Source organism: Ptychodera flava, chromosome 22 (genome assembly GCF_041260155.1).
Source record: "Ptychodera flava strain L36383 chromosome 22, AS_Pfla_20210202, whole genome shotgun sequence".
Lineage (NCBI taxonomy): Eukaryota > Metazoa > Hemichordata > Enteropneusta > Ptychoderidae > Ptychodera > Ptychodera flava.
This window is the reverse complement of record NC_091949.1, coordinates 6,252,732-6,276,782: the sequence shown is the minus strand read 5'-3', so window position 1 is coordinate 6,276,782 and position 24,051 is coordinate 6,252,732. Positions and strand designations below refer to the sequence as shown.

Here is a 24,051-nt window from a genome sequence, read left to right as displayed (position 1 = left end):
TGCTTTCACATAGGTCAGTAGGTCAGTCATAACCGACAAGGTTTACCATGCTCATTGAAAATGTTTAATTAAAAAAAGTTAAGTGAAACATCCCTTGAAAGGAAAGAGCGCATTACATAGAAACGGCGTCACTTTGGATCTGAACGATCAGAAACAGTCTGCAGAGATGAACTTCCAAGATTCTGAAGATTAACGGACGAATTTCCTGTGTGTGTTGGTTCGGTCGATTTTTACGTATTTTGGCAAATCGTTTGTTACAGATTGCAGCTCGGCAAACTACACTTCTGACACCACTGTTACCACAGCGAATGAAACCGTAGACTACTGGTTACTTCTTCACGACCACATCTTCCAGAACTACAAGACTCAAGTTATTCCAGTTCTAAGACGAACAAGTGTCGCGAATGTGTCCTTCGGGTTCTCATTAAACCAGGTCATAGATGTGGTGAGCATGACTAAGGGAGCGTTCAGTTGTTATGGCCAGGGGTGGGCAGGCAAATTCTTCCTGCGCATCAGTCAAAATAGGTGAACCCCCTACCCAGTGCACCAAAAAATTGATGACCCCCCTTTTAAAATGACAAAAATTTCATGACCCCCACTACGGCGCGCCAAATGTTTCAAAAATATTTATCGTCATAGAGTAAAAATAAACTGTCAAAGTTTCTTTCTAAAAAAAGTCTTAAACGTGTATGAATAATAAAGAAAAAAGTTCTTTCGTCCATATCATTGCATTTTATTAATGTACCTTTTCATAAAAATAGCATTCATTTGAAAATACGTGTCATTGAATATTTGAATGTGTCTGTACAGATAAAGATGACGTGCAACCGTCTTTCTTGATTGAAATAAAAAAATTCGATGGAATTACGGAAGAAAATAAACGAGAAAAGTATTATTGCAAAAAAGGGCAGAATGTTATGTAATGCTTAATTGTAAAATATTCTTTAAACCGTAATGAGAAGATAAACTTTTCAAAAATTTGGAAATACCACACTTCCATACTTATTGACGTACACGTACTACGGCGCGCCAAATGTTTCAAAAATATTTATCGATTCAATGCAAAGATAAACTGTCAATTCGGTCTCATTAGGAAGGAAATAAGTAAGAAAAGTATAATTAAAAAACAAAAGACAGAAATGTCATTTAATACTTCATTTTAACTTGAGAAAAAATCTTTTAAGCGTAATTAGGAAATAAACAATTTTCAACGATTTGAAAAAGTCAAACATCCATACTTATTGACATACATACACGTATAATAGTTCGCGTAAAAGGTGCAATGAGTGCTGATTTTACAAAAAAAAAAAGAAAAATATGTTTTACAGTGGTACGTCCACAAAATTCACAAGAAAATCACTAAAAATCACTACTACCACTCGGAAAAAATAGTACAAAAAATAAAAATGTGAACCACATACAGAAAATCATTATAAAAGAATCAGACAAAAAAAGTCATGCATACATAAAATTATTTATGTACTTAAGAAAATTAAAAAGCACTACGTCTCATAATAAACGTATTATAGATAATCAAAATATAATATGAATCACCAGCCGCTTTGACAGTAAAGAGAGAAAATCGGAGAAAAAATTCGGCAGTGATGGCTCTAGACAAAAGTGGATCTCATCTACAAAAAATAAAATAAAATAAAATAAAATAAAAACAAAAAAAATAAAAAACGCCATGAACAGAGATACAAAAAAAACGCGTGGGCCTGTGGAAAGAAAAAACAAATGAGGACTCGCGACAGCAAAAGAAAAAAGAAAAAGAAAAAAGAAAAAAAAAAAAAGAAAAAAACGAGCACTCGCCACAGAAAAAAAAAACAACAACCCGAAATTACAATTATTTTATTCAAGAAAATCATGGTTCACGTTTCCTTCGATCGATGAATCCCCAACAGCTGGGAATCCGATCACCACATACTCCAATGTTTGACGAAATATTAATTGAGCATTTCAGTGTATAAACGTGACATCTTGAAACCTAGCTCTGTTTGGCTGGGCCCTGCTCTACTTGAAACCATACTTGATGAAATGAAGTGGGCAATATCACCTAAAGAACGTCCAAGTTAACAGTGAATAGTTCCAGAGAGTCAAGTTAACTGAGCCAATTTCAGGCAGTCCACAGGTCAGATCACGAGCGAGACGTACAACCCATGACCCTTCATAGCAACACTGCGAACATATCGATGCCTTAGGCGCGGTATGACATGGGAGCCCACAGCAGGCCTTCCACCGAGCCGCGCTGTCATCGCCGTTTGGCCTACATTTCTACACAGTTTTATACGTGTGGTTCGATACATTGCATTCAAATACCATGATAATAAACCACCTCGTTGTTTGGTAATTCCTCGTCTATCCTCAAAGATCACCCAAATCATGATAAATGAATAGTTTTGAAGAAATCTGCCGCGTGTTGAGAGAACGTCCATCGTTTTCCGTGTTCGACAAGACGAGCAACGCAACTGTACAAGCCTTACGACTACGAGTATGGCGAGAGTGTCCGGCCTTTGCAACGCCAGACACTCACTATACTCGCAGGGCTAGACCGGCACATACACGACATGTCGATCCCCATTGCAGAAATCTTTATATCCACACAGTCCAATATGTGGAGCTACAATATTTGTGCAGTAGCCTATACATAGCTCTGGGTGGCAGAGCTGTGAGTTACCGGCGTTATACGGCCTGGCCTTGTAACGCCGGTAGCGCCTACTCCTGCCACCCAGAGCTACAGTATACAGAGAAATAGCGGCTGCTTGATCAGTGTTTGTCAAGTCGGGCGCGTTCGCGTTCTACATGTACTAGTGAAAACGTTGCCTCGAATTTAAACGGAGTGTTTCAGCCCGAGTATTTTTGCCTTTGCCACACTCCGTTTAGAGGCTAAACCCACGGGATACGTGTGTGGTTCGATATATAGCGGCCGCTGCTAGCTCTGCATGGCAGGGCTGTGTGTTACCTGGCGTTATACGGGAGGCCGTGTCACGCCGGTAACACAAATCCCTGCCATGCAGAACTAGGCCGCTGCGCGCTGCTTGGTATACAATTTTACAATGCATACCCACACGGCGGCCGCTGTGTATCGAACCACACGTAACCGTGGGCTAGCGGCTAGCCATCGTTTTGTTGGGGTTTGGGCACAGACTGTCTATGGTTTGGGAGAGGCGGCCCTACACTTTACAGTGAGGGGATCGCTGGTTGCCTGCGTGCTGGCCTACTGTACTAGCGACGGGACCGCCGGCCGCTGGCTTACCATCTCGAGTGTACATTGGAGGGAGGGGACCGCTGGCAGCTGACGAACCACCACCAGTGTTTTGTCCACTTTTAACCAAAACTGGTAACTGTTTAATATAGAATGGGACGTGTTGGTAACTTGGACGTCCATGAGATGATATTGAAGACTAGAAGATGAGAGTTATCGCTGAAATACCCCAAATATCTTGTCCAACATCCGAGTGTGATAATCCAAAACCCTCTGGCATTAAACTGTAACAATCATGACGTTGACAATTATTCAATTTTCATGTTGGGCTTTTTCTGCGGGGTGTCCCACTCTGTTTTCTTTTCTCGAACGGGCCTCTTTTTTTTTCTACTGAGGTTTTTTTTTTTTTTTTTTTTTTTTTGGTAACCTCTTTTTTTTTTTTTGGTAACCTCGCTTTGGTTTTTTTTCCAAGCTGACCTCGTTTTGGTTTCTTTACAGCCTCAACGCCGGCGCGATCTCGGTCGACTTTTCAGTTGTGATTCTCTTTCTTTTTTTAGTCAGACCTGATGGTTGATCGTTTTGTTTTTTGGTAGTTGTGTAAGTGCTATTTGTGGTTTTGTTTTTAATCATTTCAATATTTTTTGTGTGTGTGCTTGATTTTTTTTCTTTTTTTCCCTTGTAATCAGCATTCATTGCACCGTTATTTCAAATACACGTGTACGTCAATAAGTATGGGAGTGTGGTATTTCCAAATTTTTGAAAAGTTTATCTTCTCATTACGGTTTAAAGAATATTTTACAATTAAGCATTACATAATATTCTGCCCTTTTTTGCAATAATACTTTTCTCGTTTATTTTCTTCCGTAATTCCATCGAATTTTTATTTCAATCAAGAAAGACGGTTGCACGTCATCTTTATCTGCACAGACACATTCAAATAAATGACACGTATTTTCAAATGAATCTATTTTTATGAAAAGGTACATTAATTAATGCAATGATATGGACGAAAGAACTTTTTTCTTTATTATTCATACACGTTTAAGACTTTTTTTTAGAAAGAAAATTTGACAGTTTATTTTTACTCTATGACGATAAATATTTTTGAAACATTTGGCGCGCCGTAGTCATACACATGTATTTGATATAAAGGTGCAATGAATGCTGATTAAAAGGGAAAAAGAAAAAAAAATGAAGCACACACACTCAAAATATTGAAATGATTAAAAACAAAACCACAAATAGTACTTGCACTACTACCAAAACACAAAATGAATCACCATCAGATCTGACTAAAAAAAGAAAGAGAATCACAATTGAAAAGTCGACCTAGATCGCACCGGCGTTGAGGCTGTACAGAAACCAAAACGAGGTCAGCTTGGGAAAAAAACCAAAGCGAGGTTACAAAAAAAAAAGAGGTTACCGTAAAAACCCGATCAATTCGACCACCCTATTAATTCGACCACCCTATTTTTTTTCAAAACATAATTTTATTTGGGCCCTTTCAAATCGACCACCGACTAAAATTTGGACTTTCTCGATCTCTATTAATTCGACCGAATTACATACCCTTCAAAAACTTCCTTCAGTTGGTGAATGAACGATATTTCAAGACATCGAAAACCACCGTTACGAATACGATGAACCACGGGTCAGACAAAAAGGCAGAAATGAGAACAACAAAGGGCTTTGTAAACGGCTTTCAGATTGGTTTTCATTGGGTCACATGATTATTTTCGCTGAGTATGAAACCTCAGTGATTTATAGTGAGCTGGATCTCAGTCGCCCTCTTCCGAAATCTGCGTGAAGTTTCAGCGTGTGTGAAGTACCAACCCTCTAGTCTCTGGTTTTGTCACTATTTTCTCACCTTAATATCGAAGAAAGTAAGAATAAATTACCAACTTTCTCCCTTTCTTATTGTCTTTTCCGAATTCTTACCATCCCGTGTCGATTGAAATTTACAGACTCTTTCTGTGTGTGAATCAATATCCCTTCCTAATTGGACAGATATTATGTTCTAAACCACATGTTGCTTGTTCCTAAAACACATAGACAGATTTGCCCCGTGCACTAAAAAGACGAGTTTGCGAAATCTTTTGCGAACGCTGAAAAAATTGCTGAGGAAAAATCGATGTTACATGTCAGTAAGTACGGCCGCCGCCGCCGCGCCGTGCGTTCTTACCGACTGGGAACAGAGCCCGGGAACAGAGTAATATTTTCAAACGCAAATGGGGACAGTGTCAAGGAAAGAGTAAGACGACGACTTATTTTTTCAAGCTGAAGAAATTGCTCTTTCTGGCTGTTTTAATGACTCAATCGAATATTTTTGTACCCAATTAATAAATCATAGACAGTCTCAATTCTCGGTTTCTGGCAATTTTTGTCGACCGATAAGTCTTTTCATCTTCAATATTCCATTCTAATTTCACCTATATAATATCCTAACCTCCTGTGACTTTCCTTCTAAACGTTGATTTGCCTTGTGCACCAAAAGAGATGCTCTATTTTATGCCAAACGATGAAAAGATCCCTGAAGAAATAACCATGTGTCAGTCAGTACGCCGACGGCAGGCGAAACCCGGACGGCCATACCGATTGGGGACAGAGCAGAGTAGATCGAAACGCAAACGGGGTGTTATTATAGGAAAGGCGGTGACTTATTTTAAAGCTGAATAAAGTGCTGTCTCTCTGGTTGTACTGTGTAAGTCTGTCGATCGAATATATATTTTGTTCTCCAGTTGATTAATCATGGGGATGGCAGTCTCGATCTCCCCTTTATGGTTCGATATTTACTGACTCGTTCCTTCTCATTTTTGTCAATCGATGAAAGCATTTTCGTCTTCCAATCTTACTTTGACCGATGTGATATCCTGACCTACAGTGTCATTAGTTTTGACCAACGTACAAAGACGTTGCCCATGCGCCCGGTTGACGAGATATTTTGCAAAACGGTGAAGAAATATTATTTATTTATTAGCCGTGTTCACAATAATGACACTGGCTCAGAAAGAAAGAGAAGGACAAGAAAATGTATAACACTGAAATATTTGAACACGTACGGCCATACTGTATGCATGGGGGCCCGGGAGACATCGATGTCAGTCTTTCCGGACTGTTTACATGTAGCTTAGGGAATATCAAAGGAGATGAATCAGTTGGTTGAATAAAACAAAAGTTTTCAGACATATTTTATGTCAATGTTGTAAATGTTGGACTTTTGATTCGATTGAGAAACCAGAATCACCTACGAGAGATGTCTGTATTAAACACGGACGCACAATTCGGAATAGTTTGTTGTGCTACTGCCGGTCTCAGTCGTGGTGTCTCTCTCCCATAAAATTTCAAAGCTATAGGCCTACACTTGTCGTTTCGATTCACAGGTAGTAGTACACCGATGCTGACCAGATATTAAAACAAGTCTAAGCAATTTTACGCCGTGAACGTCCTTGAACCTATGGACGTGCCCATTGTTTTACTGCGCCCATTAGCGTGTAAACCCCTGCTCGTTCCCAGCAGAGTACTTTTTTAAAGTTCTGTACATCAGTGAACACTTTGTGTATAAGCCCTAAACCTAGTTTAATTCAATTATGGAAAGGTATTAGTAAAGAATAAAGGGTCGTTACAGTTGTTAAAATTGCGAGAAAAATGGCACGTTTTTCCAGTACTTTTACAGTTCTGTGCTTTCCATCCCCGTTACTCAAATAGAATAGTCCTATTCACAAGCGCTATTGTTTTAAATCACGTCCAGGATGTGCTGTTGATTTTCATTCTTTCGTGCAATTTCATTTGTTTGAAGCAATTATCCTTTCATTGACTGCTCTGTGGGACTCTTCTGGATATGTGTTTTGGATAAAAAGAACTCGACAGTGAAAGACATAAACTTCGACGGTGATAGGTATACAATATCGGTTCGATGTGCGAAGATATACAGATTACAAGTTATTTTAGAAGTTCTCAAAACCAGTAAAATATTTCTGCGCGCCACTTATTGATCGTGTCTTCATGTGAACGTCCTTGAATCCGTGACCACGACCATTGTTTTTGAAGTGTTCGACGGTCGATGATCGGTAGATTAATATGTTACTGAACTATCGTGTGTTTGTTAGCATGGTTAGGTAATAGACGGTGTAGTCTGTAGAGGCGATACGGCGAAATTCCAAGGCCCAAGAGAGCATGTGACGTACATCGCATGCTTTCTTACAACGAACGAGCCGTCGGTTTCAATAGCTACGTGAAATCCGGCCTCACCGATGTCCCTGTCCTGATTCGGAGAACAACTTTCAAGCTGCGAGTTGAGGTTCAGATGTCCGATTTTTTCATATTCAAAAGATATTGATTCACAGCGAACGCCCGTCTTGTTTTTAGCACATGAGGGCAATTGAAAATTCAAAGCCAAATAGCCAGTGGGAAAAAATTCCACCGGACGACTCGCTCTCACCAGCGGTCGCAATGAAAAAAAAATCGAAGTCTCTGAAGTCGGTATCATTGCTCCGCCATGTTTACTGTTAGTTGTACGGCCAGTTTAAAGTCACAGATTTTTCTTCACGGCAAAATTCATATAATTGCCATACCGCGAAGTTCCCTGTGCAATATGTCTTATGTCAATTTGGCAGCAAAAGCGTCACGGACATTCGATCGATGGTGATACACTTTCTCCAGGCCGTGACATGTCACCAGTTACGAACTTTACCGGTTTTCGATACGAAATATGCAATATATTATCAGCATTGTTCACGTTGTGTTTTGAGTCTGATATCGAATATAACAGGAAAAAACTAACGATTTGAGAGACGATAGAGACCATGCCCGATACGGAAAATTGACATCAACTACTTGCATTGAGCAGTGACCTGAAACTTCAGACTTATATATAAATGTCGACAATATAAAATATCGAAATACCGGAGAGGGAGAGAGAGAGGTTTACGCTGTCGCGATTTGATTATACTGTTTCGGATATGACTTCGGTATAGACGATACACAGACATCGAAAATGTGCACCTACTTTCCAGAAATTCGACTTATCACGGTCCCTCCTTTTGTGGAGGGACCGTGGACTTATCTTATAATAAGAGTAGAATAAATATAAAAGTGTTGGTTGAAGTAAATCTTCAGATGTTGGTTTTCCAAAGTTAGACAATACTTACAGAAATATGGTCATCATAGTCTTCTCTAAAAACTATTATCTTCAACACCACGTTTCTTATGATCGGTGATGTCATTTTTTATTATTTTTACAAACTTTCAATGCATCAAACGCCATTAGACTATCTCATCTGCCTGTCAGGGAGTTACTATATATTTTCAAGGGCTGGCACACGATGTCAACTTACGCGTCGTCCGTCGAGCGGCCGGTGGCAGTGTCACAGATCGCTCCGTCTGTAATCGCGGCCACTTTGATTTTGATGTGACACCCAGGTGCGTTTGAGGTTTTTTGTTACCTAATTTGTCGACCTCAAAAAATTCCACAGTCCATGCTTTGAAGCAGTCTCAACATGGCAAACATGTCTCGCGTAAATTTCATCCTCGTCGTTCCATTTAATTCGACCACTAAATTATTTCGGCAGTTTTAATTTCCTAATAAATCGACGATTTTGAAATCGTAATTATTTTTTTCTGGTCGAATTGATCGGGTTTTTACGGTACAAAAAAAAAAAAAAAAAAAAAAGTAAAAAAAAAAAAAAAAAAAAAAAAAACTCAGTAGAAAAAAATGAGGCCCGTTCGAGAAAAGAAAACAGAGTGGGACACCCCGCAGAAAAAGCCCAACATGAAAATTGAATAATTGATTGTTACAGTTTAATGCCAGAGGGTTTCGGATCATCACACTCGGATGTTGTACAAGATATTTGGGGTATTTCAGCAATAACTCTCAGCTTCTAGTCTTCAATATCATCTCATGGACGCCCAAGTTACCGACACGTCCCATTCTATATTAAACAGTTACCAGTTTTGGTTAAAAGCGGACAAAACACTCGTGGTGGTTCGTCGGCTGCCAGCGGTCCCCTCGCTCCAATGTACACTCGAGGTGGTAAGCCAGCGGCCGGCGGTCCCGTCGCTAGTACAGTAGGCCTACACGCCGGCAACCAGCGATCCCCTCGCTGTAAAGTGTAGGGCCGCCTCTCCCAAACCATAGACAGTCTGTGCCCAAACCCGAACAAAACAATGGCTAGCCGCTAGCCCACGGTTACGTGAGGTTCGATACACAGCGGCCGCCGTGTGGGTATGCATAGCAAAATTGCATACCATGCAGCGCACAGCGGCCCAGTTCTGCATTGCAGGGCTGTGTGTTACCGGCGTGACACGGCCTCCCGTATATAACGCCGGTAACACACAGCCCTGCCAATCCATGCAGAGCTAGCAGCGGCCGCTATGTATCGAACCACACACGTATCCCGTGGGTTTAGCCTCTAAACGGAGTGTGGCAAAGGCAAAAATACTCGGGCTGAAACACCCCGTTTAAATTCGAGGCAACGTTTTCACTAGTACATGTAGAACGCTGTGAGGTCCCGGGTGTGAGGTACCAGCGTTATACACGGCCGGCCAGGCCGTATAACGCCGGTAACTCACAGACCTGCCACCCAGAGCTATGTATAGGCTACTGCACAAATATCGTAGCTCCATATATTGGACTGTGTGGATATAAAGATTTCTGCAATGGATATCGACATGTCGTGTATGTGCCGGTCTAGCCCTGCGAGTATAGTGAGAGTATCTGGCGTTGCGAAGGCCGGACACTCTCGCCATATACTCGTAGTCGTAAGGCTTCATGCTTGTACAGTTGCGTCGCTCGTCTTGTCGAACACGGAAAACGATGGACGTTCTCTCAACACGCGGCAGATTTCTTCAAAACTATTCATTTTATCATGATTCGAATTTGGGTGATCTTTGAGGATAGACGAGGAATTACCAAATAACGAGGTGGTATATTATCATGGTATTTGAACCCGGTGTATCGAACAGACGTATAAAACTGTGTAGAAATCATATAGGCCAAACGGCGATGACAGTGCGGCTCGGTGGAAGGCCTGCAGTGGGCTCCCTGCCATACCACGCCTAAGGCATCGATATGTTCGCAGTGTTGCTACATGGGTTGTACGTCTCGCTCGTGATCTGACCTGTGGACTGCTCAGTTAACTTGACTCTCTGGAACTATTCACTGTTAACTTGGACGTTCTTTAGGTGATATTGCCCACTTCATTTCATCAAGTATGGTTTCAAGTAGAGCAGGCCCAGCCAAACTAGCCAAGCTAGTTTCAAGATGTCACATTATCACTTAAATGCTCAATTAGTATTTAGTCAAACATTGGAGTATGTGGTGATCGGATTCCCGGCTGCTGGGGATTCATCGATCGAAGGAAACGTGAACCATGAGTTTTTTTAATAAAATAATTGTAATTTCGGGCTTGTTTTTTTTTCTGTGGCGAGTGCTCGTTTTTTTTTTCTTTTTTTTCTTTTTTTTTTTTTCTTTTTTTTTTGCTGTGGCGAGTCCTCATTTGTTTTTTTTTTCCCCACAGGCCCACGCGTTTTTTTTGTATCTCTGTTCATGGCATTTTTTATTTTTTTCGTTTTATTTTATTTTATTTTTTTTGTAGATGAGATCCACTTTTGTCTAGAGCCATCACTGCCGAATTTTTTCTCCGATTTTCTCTCTTTACTGTCAAAGCGGCTGGTGGTTCATATTATATTTTTGATTATCTATAATACGTTTATTATGAGACGTAGTGCTTTTTAATTTTCTTAAGTACATAAATAATTTTATGTATGCATGGCCTTTTTTGTCTGATTCGTTTATAATGATTTTCTGTATGTGGTTCACATTTTTATTTTTTGTACTATTTTTTCCGAGTGGTAGTAGTGATTTTTAGTGATTTTCTTGTGAATTTTGTGGACGTACCACTGTATAACATATTTTTTTTGTAAAATCATTATACTATTATACGTGTATGTAGTCGATAAGTATGGATGTATGACTTTTTCAAATCGTTGAAAATTGTTTATTTCCTAATTACGCTTAAAAGATTTTTTCTCAAGTTAAAATGAAGTATTAAATGACATTTCTGTCTTTTGTTTTTTAATTATACTTTTCTTACTTATTTCCTTCCTAATGAGACCGAATTTTTATTTCAATTGAGAAAGACAGTTTATTTTTGCACTGAATCGAAAAATATTTTTGAAACATTTGGCGCGCCGTACCCCCCCACATTGCTTGAGTAAAGCTGCACACACAAACACCTCGGGGGGGGGGGGGCGATATAATGAAAAAAAAGATTCTCAGATTTTTCAAATGACCCTCCTTACAAACTTACAAGTTGTTAATGTTCAAATTTCCCCTTCTGACTTGCTGTAATTTTGAAATTACCCCTCAAAGGGATTGGACAGAAATTACAGGTGGATCGCAATATTTTTGTGCAAGCGTGTGTGTACAAAATTTTGATATTTGGATTTAATTGATAATCAGCTGTTGATAATGTTGATGCACTATACATGGTAGTTTATGAGAAATCTATGCATTTATAGATATTTGATAATTGACATAAATGTACCAATCGTGTTTTAATTGGAATAGGGTTGTTACAACTGGTATGTGGACACAAAATTTGACTTTAGAATTTCACCAAAAATGTTCATCCAGTATATATGGGAGTCTATGATAAAGTTGTGAATAATTTTTTTCCAATGAAAAGCTTGCTATACTTATGCATATTCAGACGTTGAATAATTAACATAATTGTACTTGATTAGAATATGATGGTTAAAGGTGCATATTATGTGTACAAGAAATCTGATTTTTGAATTTCACTGAAAATGTTCATCCACTATACGTTGAAACTATGAATATTTTTTTCCAATACAAATATAGGTAAATTTGTGTATTTATGTACTCTTGATTATTAATATTAATGTACTTGATTAGACTAGTGTGGTAACAAATGGATGTGTTCGCCAGAAATTGGATTTTGGAATTTCATCGAAATAAAAATAATGGTCAACGCGAAAATTTTGGTACTGGAGAAACAAATTACTTAACATTAACCAACGTTTGAAGTTCAAAATGACCGTGTTCTCTGTAAGAGACAAAATAAAATTTTCAAAAAACAACCAGTAGAAACTTTATTTATTCCTGGATTTATGAGCTTCAAAACGAGCCCTCACAAGTGGCAAACAAGTATTTCAAGAGCTTGTGAGTCAAAATATCTGCCCCGAGGCACATTCTACAGTGATAGAATATTTACATTCCAACTTTGCAATAGCAAGAACTCTTCCTGCTGTACATCGAAAGAAATTGGCTTTGCCTGGCCAGGTCGGCCTACCACACTCTAAACCAACCAAAGTTTCATTGGCCGAATAAACATAGCATGAATTGACCAGGGAAGGTGAATTTGGTAATCCAGTACATATCTTGTAACGTGTTTATATAAAGATGAAGCATAAAGATTTTTGGCGAATTTGTTAAGTCGATTAGTTTTGAAAGTTCAGCTTTTCCTAATCTCAAAAACATCTCAAAACGTCTAATGCTCAAATTGTCATTACAGTTTGACCTCTTTGATATCCGATGTTACTTTAAAACTGAATTTCAGTGCGTATTAGAATTCATTTGAATGTCAAGAAGAATATTGTATATTGTACACAATATATTATGTTGAGAAGGCTAATAGTCTACAATTTAATATAGTTTTGGGGTCAGGAAAAACATGAAAACATTATCAAAATGTAAAAGTGTTTAGTAATACGTTGCCTCTTTTTTGAATTGATAGAACAAAATAGCAGGAAAAACAGATCTAAAATTAAGTTATTAAACTGTCAAGGGTCATTAGACCACAGGGACCAATTGTTTGTAGGAATCAGAGTGGTCCAATCGAGGTCGTTGAAGTACTTGTATGCCCATGGTTTTAGGATGCTGATACACTTCTGGGGTTGAGTATGCGATCTTAGATAACTTGGTGTTCGAGATTTTATTAATTAGCTCACTTATTCCCGAATGAATGGACACAACATATATAATATCGGGGTCTCTCAGCTGCCCACATGTCGAAGAACAAAAGTAGAGAGTCGGCAAATCGGTGAAACGATTGCACAGCATGATACTCAAACATGATGATGATGATGATGATGATGATGATGATGATGATGGACCTTCGATTGCATACTAAGACTACAGGTTTGGATGCAATTTTATGGACCTTTATTTACTTTAACTAATCTTTGCTCCTAATTCCAAAGAGTTGGTTCGATGAGCGACTGACCTGGGACGTTGATGAGTTTGATGGAATTGAAGAAATTGTACTACCGGCCGATGACGTATGGCGACCTGAGATGGCAATCTACCACGGGTAAACAAGGTCGCTTGGTTTCTGACATACAGGATAAGAAAGAAAGTGATGGTTTTCGTGAAAATATCAATTTGAATTTAAATTTTGATTTATGTCGTTGTCCGGGTTGTCTAAAGATACTACATCACGAGCAGCCAAAAATATTTGCAAAATCAGACAACGTATAAGCCAACATATGGATTCGGTTACGGTACTAACCCTTTCAAACCCCTTTAATATTGCTTCAACTCAATTGATTCCATGAAACTTATTAAACTTCTATGGAGGGAAATTTGACCAGGGAGTGGCGTCAGGTATTGTAATACGAGTGAGGGTAATTTCATAATTAGCATGTCGTTTTTTTCCCCAGTGTCGGTGACGAGAGAGAGCCACTGATCCAACAAGCACACACGTTCAGTTGAGATGGGATGGCCTGATCAAATGGCACTATCCAACTATCATAACCACTAACTGCAAAATGGACGTCAAAAACTTCCCCTTCGATCGCCAATGCTGCCCGATCAAAGTCGGTCCGTGGATGTGGGACGGCAGAGACGTTGATATACACGCTGAACTCGATTCAGGCGCCGCTCTTAGAAACTTGGAGACCAAAGATGTCTGGGACGTTGAGTCTGTCCCGGTCAAGTATTACGTACACTATTATGAATGTTGTCCAGGAGTACCTTATCCATCTTTACTGTTTATGGTTCACTTACACCGTCGGAGCGAACCCTACGTATTGTGTTTTGTAATCCCGAGCGTATGCATCTGTGTGATGGCGATTGCAGGGTTTTTCCTTCCTCCAGTAGCTGGTGAACGCATTGGTCTCTCAATAACAACCCTGCTGACGATGTTCGTTTTCTACCAGTTGGTGAACGAAGAAATACCACCGACAGCAGATCTACCCAACTTTGGTAAAATAAGACCTTTATTCTTCTTATCAGCTAATATGGTAATTTCAGTCCATTTAGAAGACAAAACCGGACATTTTACAAATCTATTTTCAATTTTAATCAATAACTTTCAGTTGAAACTTCCCATCATGATATTCTGTTCTATCAAGGATTTATTAGGAAGGCCGGAGAATAGTACGCTTCAACCAAAAACGCCTCATTTTGTTTCATGATACGATACAGCTCAACCTTACCCGTCTTTTTTGTTTCATGGTGAGATACAATGTGTCTCATGACGACCATCATTAATTTTAGTTTGCATGGGCGTTGACATAATCTCAGTGACCAGCTATATGCCAATACTCATCAGTTTTGATACATGCAATTAAAACGTTTTTCCGTTTCAGCTCTTTATATTTCACTAAACATCATGGTAATGGTGCATGGTGCTGAGTTCTATCGCAACGATCATAACCCTAAATGTCCATCACATGGGTTCAAGAAGATCTGTACCTGGATGGCTAAACAAGTTGAAAAAATTCTACGTTTCATTTGTCAAGAACTGCTGCAAAAAGAAAAGGTCGACGAATAATGGGAAAGAAGAGTCGAGACGAAATTTCGAAAGGTCGACGTGAAATGACTGAGGGCAACTTGGAAGTAAATTTTGATAAAGAAACTCTCGACAGTCCTACGTCAACCAATCGCTGTGCTAGTAGTATCAACGCATGCGCGGCCTCGACTGGCGATAACAATAGTGAGCGGGAATCGAAAATTATGGCTGACGACAGGTTCAAAGGACGTCAACGTAAGATGCCTTCCAGAGAGATTTATTCTTTGAAACAGGATGAGGAAGATCCGAAAGTTGTTTGACAGTGGCATGAAATTTCCGTGATTTTGGATAGATTTTTCTTTATATTATTTTTTGTTTGGTTTGCTTTGATAACGATTGTTTACATCTGCTTAGTTCTGTTTCATGACTTCGTTCCATATTGTGAGTTTCCAGGAAATGAAGTTTTGTGAACAATGGAAACTACTTTTTGCGATGTTAAAAGTAATTGTTAAACAGCATAATGAAGCGATTTATACAGGTTGGTTTCAATGGTTCTTACCATTTATCGCGTTCTGCTCTGAGTAAGATGACAGGGTAAACAAATTGCGATTACTTAAATATTCCTTTAAAATATAATTTACGTCATCAAAATTGCATGTGGGCGTACATGGAAAAGAGGTATGTTTTGGGTCTTTTACGTATCGAACGTGAGTACAGCTATCATTTTTGTGGCGTATATTGTGAGTAGCTTCTCAGTGAAAAATACCAATTGGTCATCATAGAATAGGGTGACTGACTATACTTCTTCACAGCGTAAATATAGAATCTTTTAAGATTTTCGTTGAGATGTAACTTTAGAAGACTATCTATTAAATGTCATTTATCAAACTTTGCGGCTTCATAAAATGGCTACACGATCAAAGAGAGCCAGGAGTGTTAAATGATCTGGAAATCATTTTTTTAAATCACCACAGAATTAAGTAATCAAATATCAAATTCAAAAACCAGTACAAACTTTTTCGAACAATTATCGAATTATATGATTACAGTCACTGCTTTCATGCATTATGTAGTCCAACCTTAGTCTGACAGCTTTCATGCATCCATGCACGTCTGTCTGTCTGTCTGTCTGTCTGTCTGTATGTATGTATGTATGTATGTTCGCCATGCCCAGTTGTTTTGTAGAGCAGAAATATTGAAACTGTCGTTCAAAATTTCAGTTATTTTGTCTTTAACCACCATGTTTTGAGTATTCCTTACTTTGGGGTATGTTTGTATGTATGTATGTACGTACGTACGTACCTACGAACCCTCCACGTTTGTACATTAGAAGCGAGAAAGACAATGAAAATGGCATTTTGAAGGGATTCCAAAAAACGCCGTGAATAAAAACAGTTGGGCCGTGAACACCAATAGATTTTAGCAAAAAGAGATAAATAATTTGGCCTCAGACTATTCGTTAAATATTAGAGTAATACATCACAACCTTAAGGAAATGTGGAAACATAAATTAAATTTTGCGTTGCACACTTCGTTTCCGAATAAAGAAGATGGAAATGACTGTAAAGGAGAGACCTTGTATAAATTAGTGATGAGCTTGCAAAATCATTCGTCTGTCATGGGTGAGGGCTATCAGTTTCTGAACGACACAAGCCTTAAACAGCTAAAAGATACTTTGGATTTTGTGCAAAAGGAATTGGTACTGGGAAGAGACAGGCCGAAGTGTTGAGTTTAACTCACGAGAATAAATTTTGGAGGCAGAAATACATTGGCGATTATATGCAATTGACTCTGCTTGACATTCATTCGCTTTAAGAGGGGGTTGGGCAAGAATATGAAAATTTACGCCCTGGCAAAATTTGCAAAAAATATTGCGAGTCTGTTGGTAAATATTATCCAGATTATCCCAAAGACGTGTCAAAAACAAACAGTGGAGGCATGGCATCAAGAAAAGTGCAGCGTAAAGTTACTACCGCGTTTGAAAGTACAGACTGCAAGGACAGATGTAGCGTGCCTTTGTTGTATGATACATAAAACAGACTTTGGTAAGTATTCAGCTTTAGATTGAGCAGTAATTAGTGTGCCGTCTCCAGTGCTTATTTGAATAGGTATTCAGTATATATTGCGCCGACAATAATCGATGCTATGTCTCTTTTACGAGTACATTTTTTAGTAAAGTAACACTGGCGTATCTATTTAGTCCTCAATATCGCCCTCAAGATGTTTACCATCTACAATTGGGCTTGGTGTATCACTAGACCCGTTGGAAGAAATGCACTTATGAAAACGGTGAGCAGAGTGTGTGATAGTGCCGCAATAACTGGCTACTAACACAAACCACAGCTTAAGGGCCCCTGCAGAAACTCGCTTATTTGTCGATGATGTGGACGAACAATTGAAGAATTGCTGAAAAATACGACATCGAAGTTTTGCTGTCAGATCGTACAATATATTATTGTTGTTGGATTATTGAGTACAGTTAATCACCGTTTGATAAGTATGTCCATTATCTGTTCTTATCAAGGTACATCATGAAAACATTTACTAAATTTTACTACCATGCGAAAAATGTGTAAGTACATGGACATTACAATGCTGATAGTGCTACCGAATGCATGGTTTGGATTAGTAATAACGCTCAAATTTGCAACTACAGGTCATGACGTTGCAGTCGCCACACAGGCTTCATTTTATACTTTCATACTCTCATGAAAAAATAGACTGGTTTTTAATTTTCCATGATGTGCACGACACGACCAGTACGTGTATTGTATTGTCCATGGGTGTATAATCAAACTATGGTAAAATACTAATCTGATCGCAGGAGCGTTCTATATTGTCGTTGCAGTGAACAAGTATCCAGCAGCAGATTGAAACGAGCCAAGTTTTGCAAGAAAGTTCACCTAAAAAACTGAAGATATCCGGAAAATATAAGACAATCAAACAGTAGTGTGGTGAAGAATCGTCGGGCCGGCTAGTAGAGTGTTCGAATCTCTAAATTACTAACAGGAATCCCACCGCAGTCTCAGTTACATTCACCTGTAAACCGATCTTCCAAAGGGAGCAAATATATCTTTGAATTTGATAAAAAGGTGTAATATAAATTGAATACGGTGAATATTGGTGTATTAAAGTGTCTTCTGATGTCATTTGTCGTTCTTTTTTCTCTAGTTGCATCATACGACGCGAAATCACCGCCTGTAAGCTTATGTTCTCAATGTTGGACTCGTTTGGTGTGGTTATGCAAAATCAGATATTGCACCAGTGCAGTGCAATATTCAGATATTGGACTGGTGTGGTGCAATATCTAACTATTGCACCGCACCGGTGCAATATCGACTACGCACGATACAATATTCAGAACAGACTGATACTATCGCACAGATAATAACACAAGAGAACAAAGAGACTGACTATGGGTAGTGCTGTAACATCGCATATTTCACTCAACGCCTGGTAGTAGCAAGGCTAATAACACTCCATATTGATCGCAAAGCCTGGTAGTAGCATGGCCAATAACCAACTCTAGGGAGGATTAGAAGAAAAATGTACTTGACTAAAAACAATGTTACAGCTATTGTCCCCTGTCTAGGTTCTATGATTTTACGGACACTGATATGTTGGTTATTGTTATGATGATGAACCTATGGCTTAGTTAGTTGATAAAGATGCAAAAATTAATGTCGAAATGTTCAGATGACTTATGTTGCTGAGTTATGTTGTAATTTCATAGCAGATTATCAAATAACACCGGCCACAAAGAGACCAAAGATAAAAATAATAAAAAACATGCTGATGAAAGAACCAAACTTGTTTGAATAGTTTCAATCTGTCTTGTTTATATTTTGTTTTCTTGTCGCGAGAAAAAGTCGGGGCCTGTAAACGTATAAGAGTAATGAAGATTCTTTTTATTTGTCGCGGGAAATGGAAATGTTTGAGTCTGGCTATATCTAAAATGAATATAAAGATACAACGTATACGAAGCTGCAGTCTCCCCCGTGCCACAAGGCTATAAATGTAGGCATAGCACGCATATTAGCAATAAAGACACATTTTTGTTCGTCACAGGAAAAGGAGACGTTTCAGTCTGGATATCTGCAGTGAATATAAACATCAAACGTAGAGGGCGCATCGAGATCTTACGTCTCCCGACTTGAAGCGGCTAAGGACTATAAATTGTACATACGGGTTACACCAGGAGAAACACGTGCATTTTGCAATTTCAACCGTAAATTTACTTATGTTTAACTTAAATAACGGAAATGTATTATATGGAGAATTCTTTATGTAGATTTAAACTCGGAAAAGATGAAGCGTATTATTCAATATTTTCCCAGTACACTCACTTCAGATAAAACAAAATTATCACGTAACAGACTTTGTACCCATACTGTAAGAAGTAACACTTAAAATCACAGCTTGAGACCGAACTCTAAACTTCCGCGATAAATGGAATTATTAATCACTATTTTGTAAAGAGAGGTAACATTTTTTCGAACTTTCGTTTTTGAAATTTTACACCATGGTCGAAATAGAGCGTCCGCTTTAAGGAGTTTGTGGATTCGCTAGACGTATCGTCTCCATTTAGTTTCATCTTTTGGCATGCGCTACTCGTATTTGGAGGTCAGCGACCCAATGCTCAATTCAGTCTAGGTTGAGATACATAAGAGCAGTCTCAGTGCTGTATCAAATTGTAAAGAAGTGTCCATCCTGTTCTGAGTCCGGATAAAGGGGAACTTCAGACCACAGTACGCGTAGATGGAGTAAATATATAGATCAGGCGACACAGGAATTAACGTTGCGCTCGAAACTTTATTTCCCCAGGTCAGCCTGATGGCTGCCTGGGGCAACTCTTAGCTCCGAGAGCCTGGAGATATGCTCACTCCAAGGCCCCCAAAGTCCGACTCCCAAATTTACAATACTTTGTCGACAAGAAAACTTGCCAACGCTTGTTTCACAATGATTAGGCCTAATACATAGTATACATGAGACATGTCACAACACCATTGTTTTAAATCCAAGCTGTGAAAATATGAAAAGCGATACTTAACAGCTACAGTTCTGATAAAAGTTCGACTACATTGTCTTTCTATTGTCCAACCTTGCGTGAGACATTTAATGCATAATCATAGGAATTCACGAGACATGCGGGTGCCTGGAATGGCGTTGCCATTGAATTTAAACAGAAGAGACTTGAAAATGTAAATTTGCCGCCAATTTTGAAGAATTACACCTCCGGTAAATCGTGGGAATTCAAGCCCAAGTGGCGAAATGTTGAAATTTGGCGAATTACTAGAATGAAGATTTACAGTAACCGGTGCAAATTATAGAAACATGACAGCTGCGTCAAAAGGTCTGAACTATTTACGCAGTGTATTGTCTGACGTTGAGATACAAAAAGGCAGTCTCGTAGTTGAGTCAAAAGGCCTGGTTTGACGTCGAGATCCCATAAATACAAGCAGTCTCAGTGCTGAGTCGAAAGATCGGAAGTGTATACGTTGTATATTGTCTGGACATCTGAAAGAGCTACAGAACTCTTTACAGTAGAAGGGGCTCAACCGCTCCCGTGTCCAGAAAAAGCTACGTGTCTTTCTCCCTGTCAAGCATCGAGTACCCTCGAGCAATAAGTTGACTGTGATTCCGGTAAGGGCTGCCACAATAAATATAGTTTGTAGCCTCGCTTGAAATTAGAAATGACGCTATATATTCTTTAGAGTTGTGAAATTGCCTTCAAATGGAAAGCGTCGTCGGAAATGTGTACAAACAATGTATTGGTGCACGCTATCTAGATTCACCTCATCATCATATCTGCAACATTTGCAAATATTTTACAATGTAAATGATGACAACATTTTTTAACTTTCATCAATCACCACCGTACCTTTGATACAGTGTTTACATTGGTCGTATGGGTACTACGACCTCTGAGAGCATTTCTGACGACTGTCTCTCTTTAACATCAAGACAGGAAACATGGACAGTATGTGACACGTGCTGCGACCTGTAAATAGAGCCCTCTCAACCAAGTGGTGGGAAAATCGCTGGTGAGGACAACAATGAAGGTCAAGACAGTGTGTCATAAAGGTGTGCATGTGGTTACATTTTGTGTGTTTCCCATGCTATACCTGACTGTACAATTTATGCACAATTGGGTTATACAGTAACGTCGATTTCGTTGCAGCTGTTCTGAACTGTACTTTCGCGCTATTTGGATAGCTTTAAAGCACTATTAACACAATTGAAAGTTTAGTGCACATTTACAATCAGACAATTTATAACATATAGACGAAATTTCTCCGCACCATCAAAACCATGGAGTCCAACTCATTGCATATTGATGGTAAATACACCTAATATTTCAACTTGGTTCGTGGAAAAATGTTTTATCTTCACACTGACTGTGTAAGGGCTCCCTGAACACGGGAGCGCATTTCAGCCTCGCAACTATTATCAGATGTGACTCGTTAGTATGTGACTTCCTGCCTGAAGAATTCAAACTCGTTGTCCTCAGAGTTTTTGGTAACATCGCCGGGGATACGTTTGGACCCACTGAGGAATATGTATGTTTTTGGAGAGTGGAGTCGAAGAAGTAAATTGCTATGCCTGACCCTTCTTCATTTTCAGATTTTGGTCACCGATCTGGTCGGTAAGTTTCGTTAGTAGATTCTGTACGACTTAACTGTGCGTTAGCTGCCACATCTGTAAGCTGCTGCACTGTCGCCAATCTTTTCCTATTCATTGCATTTTCTGCTCGATAGCCAGCTATTATTTATTTCTCTCAGACGCGGACCGGAGCACAATGTCCTCTCGTAAGGGTGACAGATTGTAAAACTAGGACATTGATTTCCCACGAGTACTACCATCTACCTTTAGTTAAAGGGAAGGAGAGAGATACACAGAAGAAGGAGCCAAAACTTTCACTTCCCTTGACCTTTCTAAGCAGTAAGGTCGTTCAAGAGTTTGTCCGCTTTAATAATCGTGCACACGTGTCGTCAGAGATAATGTGCTTGAGCAATAGCAAATGTGAATAAATAGCTTTAAATATGTATATACTTTAAAGTTTTCATGAAATCACAGTGTAAAAATTCTGATGGAATGAATGCAATATCATAACGTCAAATTTAAGTTTAGCCTATCTATTCCGCCTAATAAATCTACAATATTTTAGCGACGATCTCAAAGCTTAAAAGAAAACAGCTGTGTGTGTTCAAGTTGACATATAAACTATGCTTTTAGGTGTCCGATGGGGCATGCAATGCTGCTCGTTTCCTATTGTGGTGTTTTATTTATCTGGCATTGCACTGTATGTCAAATGTTTTGTAGACAACTTTGCTTTTGGTTTGATGGATGTGAAACTTCAGAATCCGTTCGGGTCATTTCGTTGATGAGGTGTAGCGCCCATACAGAACGGGAAATTCGGGCTTTAAATAACATGTTGCTGGCTGATTCCGAGTCTAAACAATGTGTCAATGACAGGAAAACAAAAACTTGTTTCGCTACAGTTTCATTTCCACAAAAGAAAAAAAAAAACATACAACAAAATGATTTATTGTTTGTGTGTCGTTTGATTCATTGCAAGAGCGTAAGATGTCTTCTATTGGCAAGTCTTCAGAAACAGAATTCTCCGAATTTCCCGACATGGTAGTTTCATGTTTTACTCCATTGACCCTAGCGCGAGATCAATGGTCATGCAATAGACCGTACAAAGAGCTAATGATTCAATGCAACAGTAAACACACATTTAATGGGACGTTATGCTCTATGTTCCCGTCAAAATATCCAAAATATCTTCACCATAAGTCTGTATGTCTTTAAATTCGGCCTTACGGCAAAAATACGGGTTTTCTCACCCTATGCATTGATGTAGACTAGCCGTGTCGCCATGTTTTCCCAATTTCCCTAGCAAAAAAAGTAAAATACGATAAACATATATACACTATAAAGTTTTGAACCGGAAGCTTATCGTCATCATCCAGCTGTTTGTCAGAACTGCATGCCAAACGTTCCTGTTTGTGTTATTTTAGCACCAGCTCAGTAGCACTATTGGACCTTGTGAGCTAACGAAAGATAAAAACAAAAACAAAAACAAAAACAAACCGCGTGACCGCACCACATTTGTTGGTGTGATCTTACAGGGAACAATCACTTATTTCAAGTTGACAACAAAGTCTCGTTTTTCAATGGACTCTAGGGAGAGACTTGCGCTCGAAAGTCGTTGAATGAAGTGAACAAATAAACGGACAAGCAAAACACCAAATATCTACTTTCGGAGAGATATATCCAGAATTGTGCCTCCCTTGGCAAAGAAAAGGATTAATTCTGTTTAGGGAGCCGTCGATATTTACGGCCTGGGGGGGGGTCGGAGGAATTTCATCAGAAACTCTGAAATTTCGAGTAATCCCCCTGCTAACCCTGATGAATTCGAGTAACCCCTCTCTAACACAAAAATTTTGACTGACCGAGATATCGAGATATCGAAATATCGAGACAAGTATTCGTGAAATTTGAAAAAGACCTTTCACATCATGGTGTACCCTGCTAGATTATTATAGGTTATCTCATGACCGTTGAAAATGATGAAACCAACAAAATTAATTCAAAGTCACAATAAAATGTAGATATAAAAACTCACGCTATAACCAGTATCTAATCATATAGCATTGTTTAATTTTGATGGTATCATGACAAGGTTTTCACTAAAATATCTGTCAAGGCAGAATTTGAAAGAACAGCAGGGAGAACACGTGGGAGGCTTAGGGGGAAAGTTTTAGACGAGGTTGTACTCTCTCTTGTGTGAAAAATTGGTATCCCAAGGGGAGAGCGCGGAATGGGGGTGTCCTCCTCTGTCGCATCGAAAATTTTGAGAAATTGATGTGTAAAATGGTGCAATCGAAGAGGGATTTCGATTCACTTTGACAAAAAATTCAGTAACCCCCTTCTTTCTCTCCAAATTTTGAGCAACCCCCTTGTGGTGACCCCATTACATGCTTCCGATCCAAGGCCGTCAATAATGACGGCTCCCTTAATGGCCGTAAAATTTTTTTTCTGAATTTTGTGCAAGTATGACTGCATTCTATTTAATGAAGTAATAAA

At 39.0% G+C, this 24,051-nt stretch overlaps 1 protein-coding gene across 2 annotated transcripts in view; it reads left to right on the top strand.

The window, feature by feature from the left end:
- Window positions 1-24,051, top strand: part of LOC139122547 (neuronal acetylcholine receptor subunit alpha-9-like) — a 40,841-nt gene that overhangs the window by 2,766 nt on the left and 14,024 nt on the right. The window contains exon 2 of one of the 2 annotated variants that reach the window (XM_070688034.1): window positions 261-445. In XM_070688034.1, the coding sequence (XP_070544135.1) occupies window positions 261-445 (185 nt within the window). Of the gene's footprint in view, window positions 1-260; window positions 446-20,927; window positions 21,605-24,051 lie in introns of those variants that run through there. The other variant, XM_070688035.1, reaches the window with a different exon arrangement.